This window comes from Ctenopharyngodon idella, chromosome 21 (genome assembly GCF_019924925.1).
Source record: "Ctenopharyngodon idella isolate HZGC_01 chromosome 21, HZGC01, whole genome shotgun sequence".
NCBI lineage: Eukaryota > Metazoa > Chordata > Actinopteri > Cypriniformes > Xenocyprididae > Ctenopharyngodon > Ctenopharyngodon idella.
Window position 1 is genome coordinate 3,258,027 of NC_067240.1, and position 18,290 is coordinate 3,276,316.

General features: G+C 36.6%; 1 protein-coding gene across 11 annotated transcripts in view; it reads left to right on the forward strand.

Annotated features, from left to right (window-relative positions):
• Positions 1 to 481: 481 nt before the first annotated feature.
• rapgef1b (Rap guanine nucleotide exchange factor (GEF) 1b) overlaps positions 482 to 18,290 on the forward strand; it is a 50,570-nt gene continuing 32,761 nt past the window's right edge. For 3 of the 11 annotated variants that reach the window (XM_051877505.1, XM_051877503.1, XM_051877500.1), the window contains exon 1: positions 7,331 to 7,620. In XM_051877505.1, the coding sequence (XP_051733465.1) occupies positions 7,545 to 7,620 (76 nt within the window). In that variant the 5' untranslated portion in view covers positions 7,331 to 7,544. Of the gene's footprint in view, positions 741 to 7,328; positions 7,621 to 18,290 lie in introns of those variants that run through there. The other 8 variants (XM_051877502.1, XM_051877506.1, XM_051877501.1 and 5 more) reach the window with 7 other exon arrangements.

Sequence of the window (18,290 nt, forward strand, 5' to 3'; positions counted from 1 at the left end):
AATTCTAAATATTTTACTATTTTTTCCCTTTTTATGTTCTTGACACAGCGAAAAAACAAACGCCCTACAGAAAAAACAAACTAACAAAAAAAAAAACGGTTGGTTGCTCTTAGCTGGTTAGCTAAATCTTAGCTAAATCTCACAGACTGACTAAAGAAGTGGCCAAAACTCCTCTAAAAACACCATCCAATCAACTTAGCTGGGGTTAGTCCTCATTCACTGTCACTGTACGGAAAAGAGCAGCGTGAACATTCTGACAAAACATCTCATTTTGTGTTCACAGAAGACAAAAACTGATATAACTTCTGAAAGTCACGAGGGAGAGTAAATATTGACAGAATATGCGTTTTAGCCTAATTATTCCTGTCAGTCTGTCACCAAACAACCCCGTTTTCATCCCTGTAGTTCGTGATTCCAGTCAGAGAGGGGCGCTGTGTTCGCATCCCAATGGATCCTCTGGACGGGACTCCGTACACACACACACACACACACACACACATCAGCAGTAGATTTCACTGTCTGTCTGTCGCCAGCGTGTGCATGTGAACGGATTGTTGGCCGTTTTTCCCGGGGATCTATATCGCCACACCGACCCAGTACATCAAAATGTGTGGCTGAAGAATATAACTCGGGATTACTGTGGCCTAAATTCCCCATTTTGTCCTCCTGTGGCTGTCCAAACTGAGGATTTGCTCCGGCCAGCGCAGCGATCATGTCGGGGAAAATAGAAAGCAAGCACGGTAAGCGCGAACCGGCCCGCTGAGTATGTAGGCCTGCTTATATTGCACTTTAACAGCTCCGAAATCCTTTACCGATGCGTTTAATGATGTTGTTAGGAATGCACCAAAGGCACGGGCCTCTAATGTTTATTTCGAGCCAGAAATATGTGGTGGAATAAATCAGTGTCCGTTAGCACGCGCTAGCGCCCGCTGGGGAGTCCGAGCTCGCGCTGCCGCACGGGACATTTAAACGGCGCTTTTCTACCGAGAGAGACTCATGCAGACCATCAGAGACTGTTCTGTCTGCCTGTCTGTGTAATTAAACATGCATTTATCAACCCATGCTCGCATGAAAAACACTACAGCAGCAGTAGAGACTCTCCATCCTGCTGCTGTTGTCAATCTCATGCTCAGACAGGCTGATTTTCCTAGAGACACAAATAAGTGAAGTTTATGAGTTGATGCATAGGCTTATTTAATAGTGCAGTTTTGTTCACTGGTCGATTACTATTTAAAGGGTTCATATGTGTATTTTCAGTTTTTTTCTGACAGTAAGATATGTCTTTGTTTCTCAAAAGAGTTTTGAACATTTAAAATTTAATGTAAAGTGTATATTTTGTTCATTTTTCTAACCATTTTAATATTTGAAGCTCATTTAAATAGCCTTGAATGTTTTTATGTAGTTAATAAAAGCAGCATGTATTATGCAAATGTTGTTTGAGTAGTAGATTTTAGATAAAGTCACCTCCGGGCAATAATGCAAATGTTTTTTTGTTTTTTTTTGTGGGGACAGTGTCGCCTTGTTATTTCTGAGTTAAATATGTTTGTTTCATTTGTCAGGCTCTCATTGGCTCTCAGAATTGGATGCTGTCATGTTGCATGTTATGTTTAGGAATATGACAACACAGACTGTCTGTCTCTCTCTGGATGTGTCTGTCTGGTTGTGGTGAGTCTTAACGGAAAGCGACAGGAGGTTTCTTTCGGCGGTGGGAAGGAAACTCAATCCCCCTGATCACCTCACCCTAAACAGCTGTCCCGAACGCCCGGATCGGTTTAGGGTGAGGCTGAAGGGAAGTTTTGTTGTTCAGTAGAACAACAAATAAAAGTAGTAAAACCATCTTTTTTATGCACATAATGCAGTATATCATTACTGATCAATGTTAGGATTATTGGTGGATGATTGGGTTGATATTGGAAGCAGATAGTTTCGTTTCAAAATAATTTTATTTCATGTTAAAAAAAAAGGGGGTTGTAGGGGTTTTATTCTTAATTTTAGACTGAAAAAATATAATTTGAACACCTTTTTTACAGAAAAATAAACATCAGGCAAAATGCTATAGATTTATAATATTTTTAATGAAAGTATTTTGCTTTTACTCTGCGAAATGCGTGGAGAAGCTACATTTAAGTATTAAGTATTATTATTATTACATTATTTGAGGTCAGTAACATTTAAACAAATGTTTTTGAAAGAAGTTTCTTATGTTCGCCAAGGCTTCATTATTTGATCAAAGGCTTCATTATTTGTTCGCCAAGGCTTCATTTATTTGATCAAAAAAACAGTAAAACGTGAAATATTATAACTGTTTTTTAAGTATTGTAAAATGTAATTCATTCCTGTGATCAAAGCTGAATTGTCAGCATCATTACTCCAGTCTTCAGTGTCACATGATTCTTCAGAAATCATTCTAATATGATGAGTTGCTGCTCAAGAAACATTTCTGATGATTATCAGTGTTGTGCGGCTTCATATTTTTCTGAAAACACTGATGCATTCAGGATTATTTGATGAACAGAAAGTTCAAAAGAACAGCATTTATTTGAAACCTATTTGAAGTCTTTACAGTCACTTTTTGATCAGTTGAATGCATCCTTGCTGAATAAAAGAATTAATTTCTTTTAAAAAAGCTTACTGACCCCAAACGTTTTGAACAGCAGAAATGGTGAAACCTTTTAAACTGTTACTTTCTATAACAGCCGAGCTGATTTGTGGGAAGGTGAAGAATGCATATCCCGAGGCGTTACTCACCTGAACATTCCTTTGAGGCACGGCTAAAAGACGCATTTTATCAGGGGCTGAACATGTTTTAGCCTTGTAAATCGTGTCAGCACACTTCTTATTTGAGAATGAACCTAATTTGAACAATATACACAATTTAGCTGTTGTATTTAAATCGTTTTGGAAGCCGCATTCTTTGCATGTTCTGTTCAGGCACACGCTGTGTCCTGTCTTGCACCGACCTGTAGGAAGTCTCTCCCATGTGCTTACCCGCTTTGTTTGTATTGGAGATTTGCGTGTGTTTGGTTACCGGGTTGCCTGTTTGTCTTTTGTGCGTTCTGCCGGTCAGGCGAATCGATGTACGGTTCTGGATAAGTCTAAAGCCAGCCCGAAACAACAAGAGCAGGACAGAGTGCGCAGGCTGACTCTGTATGTGTGCGTTCTGATGTAATTCTCCGCATCAACATGTTTCTTTGTCGCTGTGGATACACTGACCTGATGTCATAATGCCACAGTCATTCATGCAGAAATGTTAAAACAAGTCACTTACTATGAACTACATCCCTCTGTCTGCTTCTCTCTATGCCTGTGGCTTTGAACAAAACCAGGAAGCTGATTTGACCTCCCTCAACTTCCTTACGACAGTGAGAAAATGAACTTTTGGGGAGGAAAATGAGTGTGTGAGAAATCTTGAGTGTGTGTACTCGTGTCTCTAGGCTTCAGACTAACCAGTACGCTCTTAAAAATAAAGCTTCCAAGAAAGGGTTTTCTACTCAAAGCCATAGAAATACCATTTTTAGTTCCCTGAAGAACCTTTCTTAAAGAACAGTTCTTAAAAGAACCATTTTTTTTTTTTTTGAATATTTTAATAATCTAAAGAACCTTTTCCACTGTAAAGAACCTTTTGTAGAATGGAAAGGTTCCATGGATGTTAAAGGTTCTTCATGGAACCATCAATGCCAATAAAGAACCTTTATTTTTAAGTGTGTGGAAGATCTTAAGAGAACAGTTCAGTAAAAATAAAAATTCTGCCCTTAATTACTCAACGTCATGTTGATCCAAACCTGTATGATCTTGCTTGCTTTCTGTGGTAAGCAAAATATATTTTTTTTAAGGTTTTTTTTTTTTTTTTTCATGCAATGAAGAATAGTGACCATGGCTTTTATCATATCATAATGGTGTTCCACACAACTATATTCTGTATTCTTTTTGAAAACATTCAATCTAACTGATAATCCTGTCCTTCATAGCTCTCAAATGTCATTGGAATATAGTGCACAAGTCATATAAACATAGTACAATGGTGGCTGAAGCCAGATACCGAAGAACCGGCCAATAAATCTGTGTGCGCTGGAAGAGCTTGTCCAGTAACAGACCTTCTGTATGTGAGTTCATCATCTGTGCTGTGCATATGTGAATAATGGCAGTAAAAATAACCACGATTCTTGGAGAACAATCAGAATAATGAAAATTGCATGTAAACGGGAGTGAAATGGTTTGCTTGTTGTGTCACGTGAACATCTTAAGGCCGGAACACACCAAGCCGACGCCGACGAACTAGTGGCGACGAAAGCAGACTGCGGGGTTGGCTCACTTCGGCAGTGTCTGTGTCCAAAGTTGTCCACACCAAACCGACGCTCGACTCTCGACGGCCAGGTAGCATGTCATTCTGCGCCTGCGCAAGATGAAATGCATTTCCGTACCAGCAGGTGGCAGTAGCTGAACGGCCAATCAGAATGATCAGATGGCCCGACGGACCGACGAGCTTCGACGCCGATTCAATATGTCGAATCGGCCGAAAAAAAGCTGACGAGGATTAACTTCAGCCGACGGTGTGGAACACACTGCGAACACTTGAATATTTACGATCAGAAATCCTGTTGTATGGGGGGAACCCAGAGTGTAGATTGTCACATGGAACCAAACGATACCCAATCAGAAAGCGAGCTAAAGGAAGACAGAAGTGTAACACGACTTTATCCAAACATTTTTCTTTTTCTTCCATGAATTTTCTGTAAAAAGCAGTCTAAACACACCATTTCTTCTTGCCTGTTGTCCGCCATGCTTGTTTACTCTAAAGTCACGTTTGACCGCGAGAGATTTTGTGAGATTTCCCGTGTTCACAGTCGGGATTCTTGTTGTTTGTGAACGGAATCTATTAGGGCTGGTTCACACAGAGACGCGAGCGGTGGAATGTGGGAAAAAAATGTCACGAGATGCATTTTTTTTTTTTTAAAGTTGAACTGATTTGAACTTAAACGCAACATTTTTAAAACGCCATGTCATGCACAAGATGCTCCAAAAGACTTGAGCGCAACGGTCATACACGTCCGTCTAGCACATGTTTACATAGAAAAAACAATGGAAAAGTTTAAATGGAAAACGCGTTCTGTGTGAACGTCCCCTTATGGTGCGTGCACACCAAAAGCGAAGTGAATATTCACATCGCGTTACTCGCGGGATTACTTGTTTTTCGCATCGCTCGTGCGATAAGGAGTGTCTTCCATTTTCTTATAGAAACGGACGTGTCAAACTGAACATGTTAATAAGCTCTTCGCTGATTGGCTTGCGCGACAGCGTGTCATGCGAAGACGCGATTGAAGCGAATATCGCACGTTCGCGGCAATCGCGTTACCCAATTCGCATCATTCGCATCGCCCGGCGTGAATTTGCGTCTGTTCGCGTCTTTGCATTGACTTTGTATGTAATCTGCTTGCGCAAATAATTAAATTCGCTTTTGGTGTACACACAACAGTAGTGTGTGCTGTGATTGCGGCACTACACACACTATAAGAACAAAACTGTTAATTCTATTTTTTTTTTTTTTTTTTTTAAATCTTTTAGGTTGAGCCAGCCTTAAGTCCTTGGAAATAATCACATTATTGGTGCACATGTAAATTAAGTCACTGTTTGAAATAGAACAATGTTTTAGCATTTCTTCTTTTGTGTTTCTACAGAAGACGAAAGTATTTAGGGTTTGGAGCCTCATTTAAGTGATGACAGAATTTTCTTTTTTTGCAAGATCATTTTTTTTCAAAGATAATTGAAAATAAGTTTTCAGTAGAACTCATGCTGTGATGTGCCTTGATCTTGTTATATCTGAGCAGTTCTGAGGAATCAGCCCTGCATGTCTGTGTTTTCATGTGGTTGAACGATTGTGACATTCTCCAAATAACTCGACTGTAATAATGTGTCATGTATTCGGAGGGTGTTTTGGATGTAGTTATGAGTCGCTGCGTCGCTATGTGAATAGCCTGACAACAAAATTATTTATAAGTGCTCGTAGTTGTGTAATGCATTCGGTCGGGTGTGTGTGTTTATCTATGAATAGTTGCATTGCCATGTAAATCCCAGACAACAAAAATGTGTGTGAGTGCTCACATGTACATGCTGGTGTCCTAAACACAGTCTAGCAGTCAACTGAGAGATAACGTACTACTGAGAAATACAGACAAATGAGAGATTAAGATAACTAGTGCATGTTTGGGCTGGATGAGAATATATAGAGAGTTTATTGTGTGTATATATTTATACATTTAAAAGGTTAGTTCACCCAAAAATTATTAAATACTCATTAATTACAACACCCTCATGTCGTTCCACACCCGTAATACCTTCGTTCATCTTCAGAACACAAATTGAGATATTTTTGATGAAATCCGAGAGTTTTTTTTTTTTTTTATCCCCCATAGAAAGCAACATAATTACCACATTCAAGATCCAGAAAAGTAGTAAAAACTTCATTAAACATCGTCTTTTTTTTAATGGGTTTTTTGGTAAAGTAAAAGATTAAAAAGTTTTTAATGTAATGATGCAATCTTTACTCATGCTGATCTAAAAATAAATTACTTTTAAACAAATCTAATAACTTGATAGGCTTTATTCGGCTTACGTTCCTAATTCCTGATTGAGTGCGGTGCATTCTGATTGGCTGTCGGGAGCATTTTGGCCTTTGATTGGCCAGAATAAGTGCAGAATTATTTAGAGTCGTCTCTGGCTACTTGTTTTTTGTCCCAAAACTGTAATTTGGGGTTTTAGAGAAATGAGCACAGTAGATTACTAGAATGAAAAACATGCTCTTACTATCCTGAGCTTCAGTAATTAGATGGTACTTGCGCCATGTGTGTGTGTGTTTGAGAGAAGCGGGCATGTGTATGTGGACATGCAGGGCTTTGTGGGAATAAAGTACGGAATGGATAGATGTGAGATTGAGAATTTCAAGCGCTCTTCTCTGATTTGAGCTGTATTTGAGCTGCTCAAATCTCCATAATGGAGGTTTAAAATGTATTGACCGCTTTTCCATTTCCATTGTCTTTTTCCGGATCGGTGTAATTCAGTTTGCGTGTGCACAGTTTTCCATGCCGTAGGCTTAATCGATCATTTCTCACATGGCAGGCAGTTTTTCATCCGTGCGGATTTTGACCGTCATTTCTCCATAGTTCCTTTTGGAATCGGGATGTTTTCGCATTCCAGCATCATCCGACACACATGGAACTCTGAGACGACGGATTCTGGAAGTTCTCTGCAGTTCTATTTGAGTTTATTTTTAGATTCCACTCGGTTTGATGTCTGAGTCAGGCTGGGTCATGGGATTTGACTGAGGGTGACTAACTGTGAACCTTGAGCAATGTCTCCGGTCCTGGATGCTTATTTCTGACTTCTACTAGTGACCTGTAGGACAACAAGCTTTTTTTCTATTTTTTTTTTTTGTTTGAAGAAAATGTCCAGTATCACATCCAGCTTCAGATCCCTGAGATTGGAAGAAGTCTATTTGGGTCTCTAAACTAGTTCTTAATTTTGATATCCAGAATTTGTCCGGGTCCTACATGGGGAATACCAGTCAGAGAACCCAACGTCTTCTAGAGGAGACGGAATATTTTAATGGCAGAGAACCAGATACAGGTGAGAATGGATGCGCTGAAAGCACGTGCAGCATACAGGAAGGTTTTGAATTCATCAAGGTCATTGTAGAATTTATGTGGAGGAATTTGGACTTTGTTTTCTGAGTGTGACACAACAGGAGTAATATATAATATCAAGGCAGGTTGAACTTTGTATTTGGTCACTTTGTATTTACTTATGAAGTGTAAGGTTGATCTTTTGAGCTTTCGTTTAATACTAGTCATAAAGTGCACACATTCTTATTGCAGTTCACAAACTAGTTGTACTTTGGTTTCAATGACTCTTATTGTGATGTTGGATTTTAGACTTTATAATGTTCTCTTTTATTTCTGTCAGTGTACACTATTGGATTTAGATTGATCAGGCTTTGTTGAATGTCCAATTCTTCAAAGTCAATTTACTTATTTTGAAGGTTGTACTATTTATATTCTTTAGGTGTTCTGGAATTTTTGCTCAATTCAATATATATAATATATATATTTGTGTTACAGGATGGTTACCATATTTATATGCCATGGTTCATTTTTGTTAGTGTTGCATTAATTGCTCTCTTTTTAAAAAAAAAAAAAAATGTGCAAGCAAGTTCCTCTCCAACAAAGAAAGTATTTCTGGGAATACAGAAGCTTCTGATGTGAAATTCCAGGGACATTCCTTCCCGTTCCAGTTGTGTGGCTTTTGTCTAAGTGCTCATTTGATCCAGTCAAACTCAGGGTGGATCCAACCCAAAGATCAGCGTCCAGAAAAAGAGATGCCGAGAAAGTCTTTCATGTTCTGCAGGAGATGAATGAGATGGTCATTTTGACTAATCTGTTTGGGATATTTAGGATATAGAGCTGAGGGTTCATTTAGTGCACTGATGAGGGTTTCTTTAAAAAGGAAAATGCTCGTTTTGCAAACACACCATAGAGAAATAGTTCTGCACTCTTTTGATACCTGTATCAGAAACAGTCTACTTTATCAGTGAAACATGCACTTGAATGTTTGGTCTTCGCTGTGCCAGCATCTATTCAAGGCCCGTAAGTCCAAAATAGGACATTCAGAACTGCTGATGGCAGAACCTCAGATCATATTAAACCGTCTGCAAACGGGTTCTGTGTAACTCAAGCCAAACATCTGGGTTCATATTGTGCTATCAAAGCATCCTGTCTGCTTTAGAGAATATAAATGATCGTTTTACCCTGTAGTTTCAGTGTGCCAGTTTTCATGCTGAAATAGAGCTCACCACTAGGGTTTCAGAAGTAGAAGAAAATTTGGAAAAATAAGAATGCATTAGAGAAAACCGACTGATTCAGTTACTTTAGTAGTTCGTTTATTCGCTCATAAAAGACGATTAAGCCTGTAATTCTGTTCGTAACCCATTTTACTTCTGTAATCTAGTGTAATTCCAAGTGAAACAGGAAATAAAATGTAAGAACTTGATTTTATCCAATAATTGGATCATAAAAAGTGGGCGAATTGAGTCAGGTGGTTGAGGGGGAGGGGTTAAAAAGTAAGTGGACTTGATGATGTCAGCTTTCCAAGTCAGGGCTCCAGACTGCGCCTTAAACGGTCATATTTGCGACTGAAAATATTAATTTGCGAGTGATATTCACATACCAAACAGACGCCAAAGAACTAGTGCTGATGAAAGCAGACTGTGTTGTTGCCTCGCGTCGCCTGCGTTGGTGCAAAACAACTACATTTGAACACACCGTTCTGCTCCTGCGATAACTGCCTATTTCTTCATATAAATGTGTCTCTATATTCGTCATTCAAAAGGGAAAACCGGCTCTGCAGGCTGCAGATACACACACAATGCAGCGCGTGTTTACCGTTTTGAATATCAATCATGCTGATCACTTTCATTATTCCACTCCGCTCATGATCATCAGATAAATTTAGGGTCATAAAAAGTCTTCAGTACCTTAAACAGTATAACAAGAGTATTAATGATCATTTTAAGGCATGTGGATGGAAAAATAAATCGCGATACTCCCTAATGTGATTATTATTATTAATTTCATTAAATAAATGTGAGCGCTGCATCTTTTAAAATCAACAGATGGCGCTGTTGCGCGTTCTTCAGAGCAGCTCGCAATCAATGATTAGCGCATGTTTGTCAACCGATTGTGATAATTGATCAGCATTAGTTCATAAGCAAAGTTTACTTTATATTATTTATATTATATTGTGTTGTAAACGGTTGTAGCAACGTAATTTTTTAATCCTCATCTAAACTTGAATGAGCAGCAAAAGTAAAGCACAGACATTTCAAAATAAGAGTCCCGCTGTATTTCAGAGTAATCAAAGTCAAGTAGTATATCCGTTGCCCCGTTTGTTATTTGGTTACACAAACCAAATTTAATATGTTTATATATTTATTTCCATATATTTATATTTATTTTCATTTGATTCAAAGTAAACTGTTATAGCTTCAGGAAGGAAGGACTAAGAACATTATTTGACACATATTATTCAATATAAAGATTTTACTAGCATCAGGGTTATTATAGTTAACTAAAACCATTAAAAAAACATTTTTTATTGCTTGAAATAAATATTAATACTAAAATAAAAATTTATACAAACTAAACAGACGTGTTTAAAAACAACAAAAAATGAAAGCAGAAAATATAAAAATCTAAGCGGATTCAAAATATTAACAAAAACTATAATAGTATTAAGTGAAAATAGTGACGTTCATTTCCCAGAAAAATCACAAGATGAAAAAGCTGAAACTGTAAAGGGGAGATAAATAAACACAACAGGATGACTAAAAGTAAGTGATTTAAATTTTAAGTTCATTGCTGTGTGGCTCTTAAAACAGGCGCCAAATAACTTTTTTTTCCCCTATAGGAGCCAATGGCTCCTTAATGAATTTTTTTTGTCTGGAGCCCTGCAAGTGGAGCAATTTGATAAAACATTACTAAGACGGACATTGTGTTTATTTGGAATAATGTCTACGAATGTTTTGGGTCAGTTTTGATTTTATGATGACTTTTGAGTAAAAACACAGTATTATTTTGAATTGTAAAATGTTGTTCATATTCATGCTTTTTGATTTGGTCCAAGGCAAAGGACTCTTTTATGATTTTTTTTTTTTTCAGTGCTTTTGGAGGGAATGAATGGGGAAAAAATACTTCCGGAAATTCTATTAGACACCATCCAAGGCCAGACAGAGAGAGTTGAGAGCAGGATGAGGCTCTCTGGAGAAATTTGTGAGCATGTGTGTGAGAGAGAGATAGCGAGAGAAGGATAACGAGTGTTTTGCATCCGGAAATGATAATCTCCGTGCTTTTCTCCCATTGCTGCGCTGTCATTCAGTGTCGGCCTGCGTAACGCTCTGTTTACCAAACAGAAAGTATTGAAACATCATCAGTCCTGACGTACAGTCTGTCTGCTTGCAATACTCTGTTTACCTGACACTTTGACTGTCTCGAAGTCACGAATGTTTCACATAATGTATTGAAATGTATTGCTTGCATTTATGGGAAAAAGAATTACAAAGACACGAGTGTGGGTGTCTAAAGATGTTATTTGGTGTTGTTGCGCGTTGTTTCATAGGAATTGTCTTGAGAATATATCTAAAACTTTCATTTGTTAACATTAGTTAACTACATCAGGTAATATGCACTACACTCAAAAAAAAAAAAAATTATATATCAGTGAACAATACTTCTACAGCATTTAATTATCTTGGTTAATGTTATTTTCAACATTTACATATTTTTTGAAATCAAATAACTAGATGTAACTAGATGAGTAAAGTTTGATGACAAACTTTGATGTTGGCTTGACAAAGCCAGGTCTGAAAGTTTAAAATAATTTTGAACTGCTTGAAGTTACTATTAAAAAAATGTTACTAGTATGTTTTAGCATGATTTAACACATTGCTAACATCTTAGAATGTTGCTGACATGGATTAGTAGGTTCAGTGTTTCCCACACATAGACTTTACTTGGATGGGCTGCCCAGGTATATTAACAGTATATACAAGTATATTTGGAGACACATTTTTGCTTTTATTATTTTTTATCCTCATATACTTTTGTATCAGACCGAGATAATGAAACCATCCGTGATCGATTAACTAGTGGAAAATCTGCCCTCGCGTTTCGCACCTGTTCGTTCTTTGTGCGCGAGAGCTGTTTACTCCCCCTGACATTCCCACGTGCGCTGCAGAGACATATTTGAAGGATGTGCCCGCAATAGTACATAGGCCTACATTTCAAAATAAGAGTCCCAGTGTATTTCAGGCTTGTTTACAATTAAAAGTCACACGTTAAGGTTTTTTTTTTGTTTTTGTTTTTTTCAGGGCATTGTTGGTATTTTGGTTAAATTTTAATTTGATTTCCATTTAATTCATAGAAAATTATTGTACTCTCCCCCACAGGAAGAAAAGTCTAAGAACATTATTTGTATTCATTATATAGGTAAATTTTACTAGTAAAATCTGTGTCCCATTTACTGAGAGAGACACTATATGACATAGCAAGCAGAACTCAATTTACAATGCATAATAATGCATAATATTAGTATGTAATAGTAGGCTATGTAATTAAAATTAATTTCAATGAATAAAAATACTGTTAAAAAACATGTTATTTGTGGTTTGTCACATGTAGTAGACCATTTTTGTGCCATGGGTAATAGGAGGATTTTCCACCCGGCTGCCACCGCAAGTATATTTCAAACCTGTGGGAAACACTGAGGTTGTTAGCATGATTAGCATGTTAGTAGCATGAATTAGCATGTTGTTAACATGTTGCTAGCATGATTTAGCAGTTTGGTAGCATGATTTAACCAAAGACTATAGAATAACACAAGATGCGTCACTCGTATTGTTTTGAAAGGGAGAAAGTGCAACGCGCAATATGGCGGAATAAGTCCCGCCTTCTAAATTAAGAGCCAGTCGCCGATTGGTAAAGTCATCGCGTCACTGCAGCGGCTGTTAGAAGCTCCGGTTTCCGAAATAGTCAGACGCGCCTCCGAAATGAGGCACGAGACGCACATTTAGGACTGCGCATGCGCATTAGCTTGATCTAGCCTGAAAAATAACGTTTTTATTCATGATTTGAGCGTTTAGAAACAAAATTTATGAGACAGTTGTCAAATTTCATTGGTGATTACAAATATGAAATTTAATCGAAAGCTTGGCAAACAGTTTTGGAGAATTTGATGTTTCCCCATTCAAAGAGATAGGAGCTGCACTTAAATGCCCGAGAGGCGTTTCAAAGATGGCCGCCGAGTGAAATGACTTGTCTGAAAGGGACTTTGATTTAACACATTGCTAGCATGTTTTAGCACATTGGTAGCATGAATTTGCATGTTTACCACATTGCTAACATGATTTAATTCTTTGCTAACATGAATTAGCATGTTGCTAGCATGTTTTAACAAGTTGCTAACATAAATTAGCATGTTTTAACACATTGCTAACATTAATTAGCATGTTTGCTAACATGTTTTAACACATTGTTAGCATGATTTAGCACTTTTCTAGCATGTATTATGTTGCTAGCATTTTTTAGCACATTGTTAGCATGAATTAGCATGTTCAAACACTTTAATAACATTAATTAGCATGTTCAAACACTGATAGCATTAATTAGCATGTTACTAGCATGTTTTAACACTTTGCTAGCATGAATTAACATGTTGCTAGCATGTTTTAGCACATTGGTGGCATGAATTAGCATGTTTAGCACATTGCTAACATGATTTAATTCTTTACTAACATGAATTAGCATGTTGTTAGCATGTTTTAACAAGTTGCTAACATAAATTAACATGTTTTAGCACATTAGTAACATTAATTAGCATGTTAACATGTTTTAGCACATTGTTAGCCTGATTTAACACTTTTCTAGCCTGAATTATCATGTTACTAGCATGTTTAGCACACAGCTAGCATGAATTAGCATGTTGTTAGCATGTTTTAACGCTTTGCTAGCATGAATTATTAATAATAATAATAATTGATAGCATTGTCCTAGGATAGTCATTAAGCTTTACTAGTGACAGCTTAAATACTCTATAATTCTTATAGTACAAAAGTTTTGACCCCCTCAATAAGAGTCTATGGAACTTTTCATAGTTTGATCATCCGTTTAACAAAAACCGTAAGTCAGATCAATTTGAAAAGATATAACAACCCGAGTCAGAACAGTCTGAGGGTCTGACCCGAGTTTGGTGGTTGTAGCTTGAAAGCTCTAGGAGGAGATACAGTCCAAATTTTGGCTCAGAAGAATAATAATAAGTTTAAATAGTAGATCAGTAAATCATTATGAAGAATGTGACCTCTTTAAGAGTTGTTTGTTTTGTATTTGTTTCGTGTTGTAGATGCTAGTGACCGGCTCAGAGAAGAGACTGGGAACAGAAGTTAATTTCAGCTGACACACGTCAATCACATGTGTCACTTTGCTTATGTCACCGTGGCAACAGAGTCACTGTGTGTGTGTGATATTGCGTAAAGCAGAAGGGCAGAAATAGATCAGGACCACAGCGTGCGTTTGATGGAATGTGGAACTCTAGATCAGAGGATGACGCCTGTGTGTTTAATCATAGCTGTGTGTTTGGGCTGAACGATATGGATAAAAACAGTTGCTGTCTTGATATTTAATATATAATATGTGTATTGATCATTATATGCTCTAATTTATGTTTGCATTTGTCTGTAGTCACATGAAAACAGACTATCTTTCCTGAATCTATAACCTGAAGACACAAATCCCGTCAGTGAGTGTGTTCAGATAACTCCTCTCCGTTCTGTCTGCTGTCCTTTGGCTGGCGGCACACTCGTGTTTTTCACTTGAGTAAGTCTTTACGCATCACGTCTGCTCCAGTAACCCAGTTCACCTCCTCCTCCTCCTCCTGCACCTGTTTCTCCGCAGCTCTTTTATGACAGCGTTTCCTGCCGTGTTGTTTGTGTGGGTAGATTCATGCCGAGATTTGAGACACTCATCTCACAAGAGCATGTTAACAAGATCATCAGCATCGCAGATTTACATTTTTGTGCATGATGTGATGTATTTGAGAGACACAAAGTGACTTTTTTACCTTTATTTCAACTAAATGAATCAGATGAAAATGCACTTTTTGTGTTTCTGAAATATAGAAACTCTGCACAAGAAAATAAAACATTTTCAATAAAATAATTTCTGTTTGACCATCACAGAGCAAGCATCGATTGTGCTGTAATGTTTTCTAAAACAAAAGGCAGAATCCTGTAAAATGTAAAATTCTGACTTTATTTTTTGTACTTCTGACTTTATTTCTCAGTTGCGAGTTTGTCTCACAATTCTGACTATTTCTTGTAATTCTGACTTTATTTCTCACAGTTTCAAGTTTATTTCTCACAACTCTGACTTTATTTCTTGTAATTATGACTTTTTTCTCGCAATTATGACTTTCTCACAGTTTCAAGTTTATATCTCAATATTCTGATTTTATTTCTTGCAGTTCTGACTTTATTGTAATTATGACTTTATTTCTCACAATTTCAAGTTTATATCTCTATTCTGACTTTATTTCTTGCAATTCTGACTTTATTTCTCACAATTCTGACTATTTCTCAATTTCAAGTTTATTTCTCACAATTCTGACTATTTCTTGTAATTCTCACTTTATTTCTTGCAATTCTGACTTTATTTCTCGCAAATAAATTTCTCGCAATTCTGACTTTTTCTTGTAATTCTGACTTTATTTCTCGCAATTCTGACTTTATTTCTCACAAATAAATTTCTCACAATTCTGACTTTATTTCTCACATTTGCAAGTTTATTTCTCGTAATACTGACTTTATTTCTCGCAATTCTGACTTTATTTCTCGCAAATAAATTTCTCGCAATTCTGACTTTTTCTTGTAATTCTGACTTTATTTCTCGTTTATTTCTCGTAATACTGACTTTATTTCTCGCAATTCTGACTTTATTTCTCGCAAATAAATTTCTCGCAATTCTGACTTTTTCTTGTAATTCTGACTTTATTTCTCACAATTCTTACTTTACTTCTCACATTTGCAAGTTTATTTCTCGTAATTCTGATTTTATTTCTTGCAATTCTGACTTTATTTCTCAGTTTCAAGTTTATTTCTCACAATTCTGATTTTATTTCTCGTAATTCTGACTTTATATCACACAATTCTGACTTTATTTATAGCCATTGCGAGTTTATTTCTCAATTCTGATTTCATAACTCGCAATTCTGACTTTATTTCTTGTAATTCTGACTTTATTTCTCACAATTCTGACACAATTTCTCACAGTTCTGACGCAATTTCTCGCAGTTATTTTTCATGTTTTATTTTTAAATCAGAATTGTAAATATTTTAAAAAATATAATGAATTCAAAATATTTGTGACCATATTGATATATTAGTTAAAATTAGCTGTTTTTTTATTGTTAGTTATCCTATAGTTTTTGTATTTTTTTGTATTAGTTATCCTATTTTTTTTTTTTTTTTTTTTTTTTTTATTAATTTAATATTAAGTTTTGTATTTTTATTGCATTTGTATTATACTTTAAGAGGCGACTATTTCAATTGGTAAATGTATTAAATACTTTTACTGAGTATCTGCCCAGAATTTTATATTAGTCAATTCCTAATATTTAATACTAGGAATATGTAATATGTTTAAAAAAAAATATATATATATATAGTATTTTGTAGTTTAAAGAACAAAATGTAGGCCTAGCACTTAGCAAATTCATGTGTGTGTGTGTGTGTGTGTGTGTGTGTGTGTGTGTGTGTGTGTGTGTGGTTATACCCATGACTCCAGAGGTCAGCCGTCTTTGTTGTAAAGAGGATGGGCAGCACAGGAAGTGCTCCTGTGCACTGGAGCCAGACAGGAAGTTGATGGGTAGGTCTGAGGCCAAAGCAGGAAGTGATGGCGGTGACCTACAGGTGACATGAGTTAGGAGTAATTGTATGTTTGTATGTGTGTACTTTCGTGCTGAAGCAGACCTTGAACCGGAGGTTAGGGAACGCAGTCCACTATGATGGAGTCACTGGACAGGAAATGATGCAGGATTTGGCCAGAGCTTCCTATTCCTGAATTCATTTTTCTAGCGGCTTTCCTTGTGTTCAGACACACGTGTGTTCATTAGTCTATAATGGACATGGTTTGAAGGCCATAGTTAGACCAGCTAATATCTGATGCCTCCCTCTTTGTTTTTCCGTCAATCCATATTATCAGCATTCCATTAAAGACGGTGAAAACACTCCCTCAGGCGGACCGAGAGCGAGCGAGGGAGGGAGCGAGGGAGGGAGGGAAGTGTGCTATAGTTGAACTTTCAGAGAAATACATTAGTCTGTCTGTTGAAATGTTCTGCATTAAGTGGAATTTGATTGACAGCATAATTTACTTAAAGCACAGCATCAGGGTTACCCATAATGCATTTCACTCCTATTGCCTTTGCAGCTTAATGAGCTAAACAAGTACATTTATGCACTTCAGTTTTGTGTGTTTAATGTGAATGTTTGCTTAAGGTGAATGTGTATTAAGCTCATGCTGAAAGAGGCATGAACAAAAAAGGAAACTAAATTAACCACATTATTTGGAAGACAGTTAATTGTCAGTGAAGACAGTGAACTCGTGCACCGCCGGAGTTTTGTAACCGCACATACTTTGTACACGCAGGACGCACATGCGCATTTAATTTTTTTTACAGTAATTAGTTCATCCATAAGCTGGCAACAATGACCTAGGGGCGTCGATTCACAAGGTAATCGAAGAAAACCTTCAGTAAAGTGCTCCAGTGCTTTTTGATGATTTACACTAATCATTGTTAATATTTTTTATTAATTCATGCTTTAATGGCATAGAAACTGGTTTTTGCTAATGCTTTCCAGTTGCCACAAAATAATACATGTAAAAATGGCATCAAACAATGCTAACAGGCTGATATCTAGCTACTTAGCTTGCTAGCTAGCTAGCAAAAGGACAATCAAACATTATATATTTAGTACAAGTTTTTAAAATATTACAACATTTTCCATGTTTTATATCGGTTGTACCGAATGACCTGATGTTTCAGGACATGCGTATGAGCAAGTGAAAACATGAATTCTTCAAATAGTTAAGAGAGAGTTAGTTACTTTGCTTCATGACCATGTGGTCCTTTGCAGGAGTCTGAATGATGTCACATCCTGTCACATGATATTGACCACATGACTTGATCCAAAATGGTCCCTTTATATTGGTTACTCCGAATGACATCAATTAAATTAATTTTTTCCAGACATTCTTTCTCATAACAAAGCAACGACTTCTACACATAATTTTAATACCATTTTGCACTATGTTGATATATGATGTTATAAAATCATGCCATAATTAAAAGTATATACATTTATTACATTTTAAGATATTTTAATCACAAATGAAATGGCTGTATTGGCCTTTGGACAGCTAAACAGAATGACTTTTTGACACTTCAAAATCTTTAAAATACATTTATATGTAGGAAAATATAATTAAAAACTTTTGGATTCAATAAAAGAGATCTAGTTGTACTATCTTACATACTTTGGATGTCATATTTTTGTTTTTTATTATTATTAAGGCCTTTGGACAAAAAAAAATGACCCGTCACGTCATTGACCCGATTGCATCCAGTTGTAATCTCTGAAATAAGTTATATTTAATAGAATTGTGTCAAAAACATCTTAACTTTTGGCAGTCAGATCC